General features: G+C 37.7%; 1 protein-coding gene across 2 annotated transcripts; it reads right to left on the bottom strand.

Moving 5' to 3' along the window:
• Window positions 1-1,504: 1,504 nt before the first annotated feature.
• On the bottom strand, window positions 1,505-12,677 carry LOC18429754 (cell division protein FtsZ homolog 1, chloroplastic). Of its 2 annotated transcripts, none has more exons than XM_006839037.4 (6): window positions 12,046-12,677; window positions 10,821-10,920; window positions 10,178-10,407; window positions 2,848-3,015; window positions 2,478-2,711; window positions 1,505-1,896 (listed from the first exon to the last, which is right to left on the bottom strand). In XM_006839037.4, exons 1-6 carry the CDS (start codon window positions 12,301-12,303, stop codon window positions 1,651-1,653), a joined length of 1,236 nt encoding a protein of 411 aa, XP_006839100.3. In that variant the 5' UTR covers window positions 12,304-12,677; the 3' UTR covers window positions 1,505-1,650. The 2 variants fall into 2 exon arrangements, with proteins under 2 accessions (XP_006839100.3, XP_088705655.1); XM_088849529.1 differs by having other exon boundaries at window positions 10,178-10,415; window positions 12,046-12,502.

The raw sequence follows: 12,677 nt of genomic DNA, 5'->3' as shown, positions 1-12,677 counted from the left end.
AATACATTTCAAAAATAATAAATAATAATTCTGCTAAGAAAACAATTGGACTGTTAGTTTCAATTGTTTTTAAATAGACCACTTATTTGCATCCATCCTTAAGATGAATGCTTTATACCTCGGGGATCGCAAATGTAGAAATGCGGTAATTTTCAATATAACAGTTGTATAGCAATATGATGAAACAATCTTCAAATTTAAAATATTAACTCTTTTCATTCTAAAGAACAATCACAAAATAATAATAATAGTAATGAATACACAAGCTAGAAAAATATTTTTAACCCAATTAAGATGGGTTGTCCATTTGGTGAGACACATAGTTCTAAGCCTTAGAATGATTTTTTTTGCCCTCCACAACTTTTAGAAATTTTTATTATCAATAGATTAACAATATTAAAAGATAATAATTAATTTTGAATTCATTAGGCTTATATCTTGAAATTCACTAAATGGATGGTCTAGATTCTTTGTTAGAGGGGTACAAATTGAATTTTTTTTTTTTTTTTTTTAGATTGATCATTGAGAAGAAGAGTATGTGTAAAATTTTGAATCATACAAATATCTCAAACATGGTTTTCTAAAAATACAGTTTCATTATATTATAAAGGAATGGTGACATTTCCCTACATATATATCTCGAGAGTATTTTATTATTTTTGTTCCACAAATCATGTGAATATGATATTTAGTATGTGCCATCCTCTCAATGGGGTGAACCTAAAAATAATATTAAAAATATTTTTCACAAAATAAAATGATCAAAATACCTCTAAAAATTATAAGGTATTTTGGTCATTTTATTTTATTAAAAATATTTTTTGTTGGTGAAAGTTCAAGAAATGAATTGAGCACCCAAAATTTGGTGTCAAAATTTCTGGTAGAAAAAAATTAAAAATAAAACAATATAGAGATTTGACGTTTGTGATTAGGACTCTCTCAACCGTCTATTAAAATCGGACGGCAGGATTGGAGGAAGTATGTAAGTTGTATACAGTAGAGGGAGTCTGGAAAGCATTCCCATTACTCAATTCTGCCAAGTGAAAAACCCAAAGGGCATTTTGGGACACTTGGTACAAGGCAATGGAAGTTGGATTCGAAGGTAACCAGCAAGGTAATGAATGCCATCATTCAAACTTTGTCCTAAGGAGCAATAATAATACCCTAATAAATAAAATCAGATATAAAAGATAAGAAACAGAAATTCCTAATGGCCTTGAAGGAGAAAGGGCATACGTAATCACCATGGCTAGGAAAGAGTACATGTATTAAATCCCTCAATCCTAATGTGCCTTGAGAGAAAGACCTACAACATCCTTAACCACTGTAAATCCTTCCACAAATTAAAACAACAGCTGGGATTCCCACACGAACCTCTGCTACCTAATCAAACAAACATCATTTTTATTTTCTCTGTTCTGGTTACTGTCTAATAACAATAGTTTACTGTGATAAATAATAAATCAAAGAAAAACGACTTGAAGAAATTAAAATAGGCTGGTTCGGTCATCAAATATTTTCTTTGGATTTGAAATTTCAACAAAAAATCAATTGTACATCTGCTAAAGATTTGTGGTCACATGTAAGGGCAACTCCACCTTAAGAAAAAAGAAGTGACAATTGAAGAGAGGGAACATGAGAAAATAAAGTCTAGAAGAATAACTTTCTAGGCCTGGAGGGAAGGGGGGATTGGTTGGGAGGTTTAAGGGGTGCAGAGCCCTTTGATTCTTGGGATTGCAATATTCTGGCTGCCTTGGGGTCAGTTAGAAGAATTTTCTGAAAAGTTTGTGAGAAGCCGGTTGCAATAATTGTGACATGAATTTCACCAGTGTAGCGATCATCAACAACAGCTCCAAAGATAATATTTGCCGAAGGATCTGCCAAACTAGTGACCACCTGAAAATACATAAACTCGAACAATGTTGATTCAATAGGGAATTCTTATGACATTGAAAGAAGCACAAATAGTTCCATATCGATGCATGCACACCCACTCAGGGAGAGAGAGAGAGAGAGAGAGAGAGAGTCTTATAAGGAAAGAGATGACTACAAATGACCAAAAGCAAATCCAGCAAGAACTGGAATATCAGAGAAGCAGATAATCAACTTGCATTTAAAAGGAAAATCAGCCTTGATGGTAAAATCTGAAGCAAATGTTCAAGTCCCTAGAAAACTAGGACAAAAATCATATTTTAACAAGGGAAGGCAGATACCAGTGGACAGGACACAGGAAAAAACCAGTCAAATGGGGACAATACCATTGAATTCGAAACATGATCTAGAGTGCAGTCCACAATTGGGTTACTTTCTTTTCATGATCATCCAATTAATCAAACTAATGATCAAAGTGGACTATGGTGTTTCATAGTCCATTACCACTGTTTGATTTCCATATTTACAATGTCCAAAGTCTCCTAAATGTATTCCATGAACGACTGTCCGAGAAATAAAATAAGGAAATATTTCGAGGAACAAACCTGAGACACTCTATTTACTTCTTGGAGTGTGATGTCCTTCCCCCCGGTGATATTATATACCACTCCAGTTGCAGATTCAATGGATGATCCAATTAGGGGCGCTAAAGTTGCTTGCTCGGCTGCCTCTTCAGCACGATTCTTACTAGAAGACACACCCACTCCAAGCATGGCAGTGCCTGAATCTTTCATAACGGCCTTAACATCTGCGAAATCCACATTAACTAGCCCAGGTATCTGCGAATTGGCCAAGTTGTATTCTTAGACTCCTTTTTTTTTCATACTTTGTGATTATACTAAACTTCGTCAAAATATATTCATTAACAAAAAAAGCCACTCATAAAGTATGGAAAGAAGTGATCCAAAGAATTACAGTAATAATATCTGAAATCCCTTGCACCCCTTGTCGAAGGACATCGTCAGCAAAAAGAAATGCATCTTGAAGGGGAGTTTGTTCATCTACAACCTCCAACAAACGATCATTTGGTATAACAATTAGGGTATCAACACATTTCTGTAATTTTTCAATTGCCTCCAGTGCCTACAAAGCAGAAAATAAGTGGATGAATAAAATCTGCAACAAATTCATACATATTAAGCAAGAGGTAACAAAGCCCACTTTGAAAAACTTGTTCCGAACACACAAGTATTTCTATTTCAGAGGCAACCACCTTATTCTATACTTCATAAAGTAGAAAAATATTTGCCTATGAAAGAAACATTGAACATGGTAGGAAACCTGGAGATTCTGTTGCTTTCTAGAAGATTCTTGAAGATAATCAGCCCCAAAATATGTACTTGAATATCCCGTCAATATACCAAAATCCCAACATAATGATGGTGTGAGGTACTTGCATGCATGTCTCGATAACCATATCCCATACGTACTTGCAACCACAATGGACACTAAGATATTATAAGCTCGGAAGTACGAAAGTGATAAGGACTTTTTTTATAGTTAATAGCAATAAAACTCAAAAGAAGATGAAAGAGAATGAAATAAAGGTGACCAAATTCTAAAAGGACTCTTTACCCCTTAGACCTGCCTCAAAGACTACCATAGCCAACTTCAATCCCTGCTACAAAACTTCACTTGCTTTTTTTCAGAAAAGAGGAGTTCCAATAAATAAAGGGAATGAGAAACTTCATAATCAATAAACAATCCCCCAGCCAGGATGTCAAAAGGCAAAAGTTCAATTCGGGTACGATATTCACCAGATGGTAATTAAGTATCACCCCAATCTTCTACTTGCTTAAAGAAAATGCACAGAAATACCACAAAGCCGCAGAATTCCAACTAAAATTTGCGCTTCAGAATCAGTAGAATATCAATTTCATTTAGAAAACACTAATAGAATGTTGAACAAAATCAAGTTAACTGAACAACCATTGCCAAATGGGGCCGTTAACTTCTACCCTAAGGACATTTAGTAAACAAATATTGACACCTATACAAGGAAAAAAAAGGGAGAACATTTTCGGCAGAAAGGTTTCGTACACATCCAATGCCTTTGGACATTTTCTAAATAGTTTGCATCAAGCATGGCACATGAGCACTAAGGTATCAATAATTTAGTTTCATGACATCACAATCCCATGTTATGACATATATAGCAGATAACATGCTCTAGAGTTCATTAAAGCATTAACATTAATCACAACAACATGAAGAAAGCAGCTTTAGAAACCTATGTAATACCCCCAACCTAATTCAAAAACAAAAGAAATAAATGTATGGTGCCAGAGTACACACAAGAACTAAAAAGATAACTCATGTATTCCACGATCACAATTATTCCAACTAAGTTTTAAGATAACGCACATGGACATAATACTGATAAACAAAAAAGTGATGGCACAGTAGGATATTGAGAAAGGTCCAAGCATGCATTGCATGCCCATATATTTCTTCAGCATAGTAAACCAATACAAGTTCTAATTCTGCTGGTGTTCTATTTTGAAAATTTACATTGTATCCCCAACCTATTAGCACTCCCAAACAAAAACCCCCAGCTTTTTTGGAACAAACAAATAGACACCAAATCCCAACTTTTTACAGAAAAATCCCTGAATAGAATTTGGACCTATTTATGGACCAGAATAACTTATTATGTAAAAAGACACTCTCTCTCTCTCTCTTTCTCTCTCTCTCTCTCTCTCTCTCTCTCTCTCACACACACACACACATGCAGGACAAGATGCGTCTTATTTTCAAATTTTTCTTATTAAATTTTAAGGATGTATTTTTTGAATTTTCCAGGGTCATTTTTTAGGGTTGTAAGTTTTCTTTTTTAGGCAATCTAGGAATTGTTTACATATTTTAGGATTTTAGGAGAGGCTTAGAAAAGTTGTTAGAATACTTATAGAATTACGTAGTTTATGAGGAATAAAAGTATCATTTCGATTTTTTTTTTTAAGTGAAGGGGCTTATTGCGAATTTTTATAATATTTTAACTTAAGTGGGGCTAGGTTTGATCTTTTTTTATTATAATGTAATAAAAAGGCCTGGGGTGTTAGGGTTTCTAATACTTTTTGAGGCGTGAACAGTTAAAACGGGCTGTGAATAGTAACAACAAAGCCTATCTAGGGTTCATTCTTTTGTGCAAGAAGCCAAATCCAATAAAATATGGCCAGTTTTGATGGTTTCTTGAATTGTTTTTGCCTCTTTTCTCTATTTCTCTGCATCACATTGGCATCAGAGCCTAGGATTTCTTCAACAATAAAGCTTAGAATCTACAACCAACTCTAGGGTTTGCTGATTTTGGGCTAAGTTTTGCCAAATCAGCCTAGAACTTGCTGGTTTCAGCTAGGTTTTGTTGGTTCTCTGCCTAAGGTTTGTGATTTCGATGAACCTATAGCAGCAAATAGAGGTTGAGGCAGGTGTATTCATATGGATCCACCTCCTGTTGAGCGAGATCAGGAGAGAGTATTTGAGACAACAAGTTCAAGAACTTACAAGGCGGCTTGCAGGCATCAATCGTGGGCGAGATGAAGTATTGTTCGTTCAGCACAACCCTTTTCACGATCGTGCTCTGTAGGATGAGTCGAGTGAAGAGAAATATGATCGGAGGTATAGGCGGCACTCAATATCCATAGATCTAAAAGTAGACATTCCTCATTTTGAAGGAAGTCGCAGCCCGACAACTTTATATACTAGCCAAGCATAATAGAGAGGGTCTTTGATTACAAGGATGTACCATAGAATAAAGGTTAATTATTGCCATTAAATTTAAAAAAAAGTATTTCGATATAGTGGGACCAGCTAAGAGAAAGGCGAGAGAGAATGGAAAAGGCCAAAGTTAACACATGGGCAAAGCCTAGTAGGGCCAATAGTAGTACACTGTGTGGGACGGAGTAAAGGCCCTTCTCACCTCCTACGAGTCGTCTGGCGGAAAAGACTTTCTGAGTCGTCCGGCGTAAAAGAACTTGGGATCGTCAATCTCTTCCTTAAAGATTGGGATGAGTCGATGTCGGTCGATGGTGCGAAAAGACTTCCTAAAGTCGAATTCAAAAAACCAGGGAGAGGTTCCCCACTCTTCTTTGATCCGTCTTAGGACCGAGTGGCAGCCTCGACCCGAGTGGAAGTGCGATGTGTCTAGAAACCCGGGATCGTAAATGGATTCGGGTGCCATTCTGATCGCCTCTTTCATGATCTTTTCTATAGGTAGCAAAGGTGGGAAGGCCAGCATCTTTCAAGTTCATTAAGCACAACATCAACTGTCGCGTGGCACGCGACATTTTTGAATAGTCAGATAATGGTCCCAATTTCAAGAGCAAGAGGGTCGCAGACCTATGCAAGCGCTTTAAGATCAACCACCATTTCTCTGCCCCCTACTATCCCGCCGCAGGCAGAAGCAACCAACAAAACATTGATTTCTTCACTTGCCCCTTCAATACATTGAGCAGCCTTAGGGCCCCCATCCTGGGCTCATCCTCACTGGCTTGGGCTTGTATGGTGTTCAAGGACTGCTGCTTTTTGAGGCAATTGCGTGCTTGGTGTGGGCCATTCCATATAAAGCATCCAGAACTCCAACCCAAGTGATTAGGGCTTACCTTGGAGTCCTGACCCTTTGAGGGAGTTGGGAGCCTCCTTTTTCGCCGTAGCGCCCTTCCCCTTTAGGGGTTAGCTGGTTTGGACTTGCCGTTATTTTGATCTTATGAGGTTATTTTGATTAGATCTCTCAAAGAAGGTATGGACCAAAGTGCTTCTCATACTTTTCCATGGTTTAAAACTATAAAACTAAAGTGTCCTACTATTATCAGTTTATACTTGTACTTGGATTCAAAAACTCTAATCTTCAGTACTCAAGTTCATGGGTTAGGTATTAAGTGGGGCTCAGATTTTAGATGATTTTATGGGAATTCTTTTATTGCAGTCTATGCTGGCTCTAGTTTATTAGGGAATGCACAGTTTTCTTTTGAGAATTGGCAAGTTAGAGGTGCTCTTCGATGGGACTTTATAATAGGAACTTGTGTTTTCCATGATCATGAAGGAAGGGTTCTGAATCTTGTTTCAAATTTCATGGGCTTAGGCTTGACATTGAGTCAGCTGACTTTTGCTAGCATCTTGTTGGCATCCGCAGCTCTTGTCATTCGTGAACAAGTAAGGCAAGCACATGCATGCTAAATTTGAGAGTTCATGCAGGGGAATCAGATAAGGAAGACAAACATGAATGCATAAACCTAGGTTGCACCTTACTTTCAGTTGTGAGGCCATACCTTCTTCCTTGCAGTCAAAGGACGAATCAGCTGACAGTTTGCACCTTACTCTCAGTTGTGAGGCCATACCTTTCTGCCTTGCAATCAAAGGAAGAATCAGCTGAGCCTTGAAGCTACAATTATAGCAATTGCCAAGTTCTTGGGCACATCAGATGAAATATTTGTTGAACTCGCTAAAGTTAAGGGTTATGCAAAAGCAGTTTTGCTACTAGCTAAGGGCATCACCATCAAACATGAACCTCACTTCCTGAAAGACCTTTCAGGATCGATAAATTTTGCAATTTGTGCTGAAATCGCAAAATCAGTTAGTGCTTGCCTATTTCCAAGGAAAATCTTCCAAGACCGGGCTTGGGACAAGGTTTTTTGGTCAGGATAGTCGCAAAATTAGTTAGTGCTTGAATATTCCAAGCTCAGGCTTGGGACAAGGTTTTTTTATGATAGGAGCTTGAGTTTTCCATGATCATGGAGGAAGAGTTCTGAATATCGTTTCAAATTTCATGGGCTTAGGCTTGACATTGAGTCAGCTGACTTTTGCTAGCTTCTTGTTGGCATCCGCCGCTCTTGTCATTCGTGAACAAGTAAGGCAAGCACATGCTCTCATGCTAAATTTGAGAGCTCATGCGAGGGAATCATATAAGGAAGACAAACATGTATGCATAAACCTAGGTTGCACCTTACTTTCAGTTGTGAGGACATACCTTCTTCCTTGCAATCAAAGGGCGAATCAGCTGACATTTTGCACCTTACTCTCAGTTGTGAGGCCATACCTTTCTTCCTTGCAATCAAAGGAAGAATCAGCTGAGCCTTGAAGCTATAATTAGAGCAACTGCCAAGTTCTTGGGCACATCAGATGAAATATTTGTTGAACTCGCTAAAGTTTAAGGGTTATGCAAAAGCAGTTTTGCTACTAGCTAAGGGCATCGCCATCGGGATCGATAAATTTTGCAATTTGCGCTGAAATTGCAAAATCAGTTAGTGCTTGCTTATGTCCAAGGAAAATCTTCCAAGATCGGGCTTGGAACAAGGTTTTTTGGGCAGGAGACAAAATTCATTGGCACGAGACGATCCTTCTTCAAGGGAGGTTGATTTTGATTACTCAATTAGCAATGTGTTCCCTACGATGCATGCCAAATGGATGACCAACATTGATGCACCCAGGGTGTTCAGTCTCATGACTCTAAAAGAACAATTGCATCGAGATGTAGGGCTTCACTATTAGCTAAAGGAGGATGATGTTACCACAGCAAAAACGCAAGAAGAGTTTGTTTCTAACACAGGAAGTATGATGCAAATCACATCCAAGACGTTAAAGAAGTAGATTGATTAAAATGTTTTTTCATTTATTTATTTATTTTTTTATAAAGTTAACTGGTATTAACAAGAATAAGAGTGAATTACAAAAGATGGGTGTAGCAGCCCTCACAAAAAATGGGTGCCACCGGGGCCCGTAGGAGTTTTTTCACTTATTTTTAAAAATAAATTTTCAGAGATGTGGGTAGACTTTTGATCTTTTATTGGGGTTTTATTATTTTTTTATTTTTTATTTTTTTTTGAACTATGGGGCAAGAGAAGTGAATTAACAAAACTTACTTATTTAGGATAAGCTCAAATTTCTTTAGCAAGGGGGATGTTTGTTTCTTTAAGAATGGTAGGGACGTGAGTTAGAGGGAGAGAGAGATTAATGTAGGAGAGGGAGATTTATGGGAAAACATGTGAATAAGTTAGAAAGAGAGAGAGAGAGAGAGAGAGAGAGATATTGACATGGGATATAAAGAGCATTTTTTTTGTGGGTTTCAATTTATAACTAAAAATAGGGATGTTTCCCTTTTAGAGAAGGAGATTTGGGTATTTTTTGTAGAGAATTTATTTTATGAAAGAAGAGTGTTTCTTCTTATCCTTGGCTTGATTTACAGCCGCTTGTTTCATTCATTATTGTTGAGTTCTTGCTTATTTTAATCGAGAGAACACCGGATTTAATATCTCAGGCTCCTTTCACAACACATCGTAACCCAAAACAAACTTGCAAATGAAGAATTTAGAATGAAATTTAATTGAGGGGAAAAGGCCACACAAACACACACAATGTATTAAGAGTAATATCATTATCATTATCGTCAAAGCTTTTTCCAACTAATAAGGGTCAGCTACAAGAATCCCAATCCGCCATTCTGCTCTATTAAAGGTCATACCCTCACTAAGGCCAAAAGTCCTTGTATTTTTTCTCACTACTTCCAACCATGTCCTTTTGGGCTTACCCCTTGCCCTTTTTGAGCCTTCCACTTGAACTAATTCGCACCTCCTAATAGGTGTTGCACTGGGTCTTCGCCACACTTGGTCAGCACACCTAAGTCTATTCCCACTCATCTTATCGTGTATTGGTGTCTGCCACCCCTAAATTTTCCCGAATATATTCATTTTGATTATTATCCCTTTTTGTCTTACCACTTATCCATCTCAACATCCTCATCTCTACTACATTCATTCTATAGGCATATTGTTTTTTGACTGCCCAATATTCCACCCCATAAAGTGAAGTTGGACTCACAGCTATCCTATAGAACTTGCCCTTATGCGACAACCACATAAAATTCCGATTGCACATCTCCACTTCGCCCCCCCAGCTCTAATTTTAGGTATGAAACTTTTATCAATCTCTCAATTTTCATAGATTATAGACCCAAGAAATCGAAAGTGCGCTCTTTTTGGTATTTCTTGACCATCAATATTAACTACTTCCTTGTCTGTAATCCTCTTATTACTAAACTTGCATTCCATATACTCAATCTTAGTTTGACTAATTTTTAAACCTTTAGATTCTAGAGCATCCCTCCAAAGTTCTAACTTTGTGTTGACATCGTTTCGGGCCTCATTGATCAAAACTATGTTATCGATTGTAGTAATATACGAGAAGTTATATACAACACATGAAGCTAGACAGGAACATATCCATGGCATGCATTTAACATAGGTCAAAATGAACCTACCTGAAGAGATCTCTTTCGACCTTCAAAGCTGAAGGGATAGGTAACAACGCCAACAGTGAGATACCCAGCATCCTTAGATATTTGTGCCACAACAGGAGCAGCACCTGAGCCAGTACCCCCACCCATGCCAGCAGTGATAAAGACTAAGTCTGAGTCCTTGAGAGCATTAGCAATGGCTTCTTTTGATTCCTCAGCTGCTTGTTCCCCAAGCAAAGGATTACCTCCAGTACCTGCATTCCTGAGCAAGAAGTGTTGAAATGACTCTAATCACGGGATTTTAAATACCACAAGATACAGGATACTAATGTACACTAGAAATCTTCAATATCAAAAGGGGAGTAATCGATAATGCAACATAATGAACCATCGAAAAGCCATAATTCCTTGGGTCATCGGTCATCACCATCCAATAAAATGATGGAGAGTGTGTGGGAGCTACAATAGGTCAAATCATGTTGTCGTGGGTTCCTCTCTCTCTATCATTATTCACCACTTTAATTGATGTTGATGAATGAACAGGTTATGGTTTTCAATAGTCCATTGGAACATAGTATTTTCCATATCAAAAACATGTAGTTAAAAGAATAGCATCCTTGGTATTAAAGAGGCCCTAGAATGTCTCCAAATATTACATTTTTCATACCTAGTCCACGAGTCAAGAGTTCTCCAATTTGAAGAGGATTTTGTGCTGCTGAATTCACTAATGCTTGTGAATCTGTGTTTATGGCATAAAATTCAACACCCTAATGCAGAGGACACAGAAAAAATCACACATCATAAGGGATAGAGGAAAAGGTATGACAAGAAGGGAGATGAAAACTAAGAAACTATAGATACATTTATGCCCTTCGAGAAGAACTGCTAACACACCTTTCATGATAATAAATCAGGCCACCACCTTTAAATCATAAATTCCATAATATCAATTAGTCTTATTAATAGTCCCAGTTAGAATGGTTTTATGGGCAACCTTTTATCACAATTTAGAACAATAGATGAATGACTATATGGGACTCTTCAGGATTCATATGAAGCCCCAGATATATTTCCTCACTGAGTATCCCAAGGAATCCATGTTTTTGTATAGTCGGTGGATATTACAATATGAACATAAAACTTTTATACATGTCATGCCTGACAAACCATGAAATACAAAGATAGAACATAGATTTTTCTCAAAAGAGAGGAAACATTAGAGTTCACTTATACACTTGACAGTGTCACAACAATTAATGCATCATTATGAGTTTTTTGCTTTCAAGATAAAGCAAAAGTTATCATTGGAAGCTCAGTTTTCAGTAAACTATTGATAATTTGGATTATCCACACTTTTCTGTTGCTATAGTCATAACCAGATCAATATACAATGAGTATTTTTAAGTCCCATTATGCAAGCCATAACAGTAATTCTACATGGCGGCAACCAAGTTTATGAATTTTCTCCCCCATTAAATAAAAGGAAATGACCTCAACTCATAGTAAAGATGTGGCATATCAAAGCACTGGGCATATACTTGCATCTTTTTTTGAACCAATAGTTAGAATTTCAGTAATGCAAATACGACCAATAGTTGCCTACGGAACGCAGCATTTCCAAACGACAGGCATCAAACTAAATGTAGCTTTACCAGTCATAAAAACGCTTGAAACCCATTAAACATCATTTTTTGAGCTCAAATCCCCAAAAAATGCATAAAAGACATTTCATTCCATTCCTGCAAGCAATTTATAACTCCCCCATAACGAAGACGCTAGGAAACAAAAGAAATGGATAAACAATCGAAACCCCAAGACAATAAAATGCAAGAAAAAAAAGAAAACAACACAAACGGAAAAAATTGTGGATTAAAAATGAGAGAGAGAGAGACCTGGAGTCCACTGCCGATCATTCGGTTAACTGCATTGTTCCCCCCACCTCCCACACCCACCACCTTAATCTTTGCAGATTCCATGGGAGCAAAAGAAAGGCAGCTCACCCTGGGCACCTGGCCCCCTCTCTTCGAAGCCCTATTCATTTGGCATTCCCCATAGCACCTCTGGTGAGACCCCACTGAGACTGGTGAAGAAAGCAAGCGGTTAGGGTTTCTGAGGTGAATGCACCCCATGGTCTCTACACCCATTAGCATATCTCTGTAAAGAAAATAGCACAAGAGAGGTGGAAAGAAGGGAAAAAGGGGGAAATAAAAAAAATGAAAATGGGGGTTTTGGAAATACCAGGAGAGTGAGAGTGAGAGAGAGAGTAAGAATGAGAAGAGAAGAATAAAGGATATTGCTTTGGGGAATGGTTGTAGAGAGAGAGAGAGAGAGAGAGAGAGAGAGAGAGAGAGAGAGAGAGAGAGAGAGAGAGAGAGAGAATTTGGTCTCCGAAGAGTGGGAAGCGCGAGAAAGAATAGTAGGGGGGTTATGGGTTTTGCTGGGGTTTCAGTGAAGGGTGCGGTTTGCAACCTTAAACGATCCAATGTTTGCAACCTTAAACGATCCAATTAAGGTGCTCCTCCAA

This window comes from Amborella trichopoda, chromosome 10 (assembly GCF_054954075.1).
Source record: "Amborella trichopoda isolate Santa Cruz 75 chromosome 10, AtrichopodaSantaCruz75HAP2 v2.0, whole genome shotgun sequence".
In the NCBI taxonomy this organism is placed as follows: domain Eukaryota; kingdom Viridiplantae; phylum Streptophyta; class Magnoliopsida; order Amborellales; family Amborellaceae; genus Amborella; species Amborella trichopoda.
This window is presented reverse-complemented; position numbering and strand designations above follow the sequence as displayed.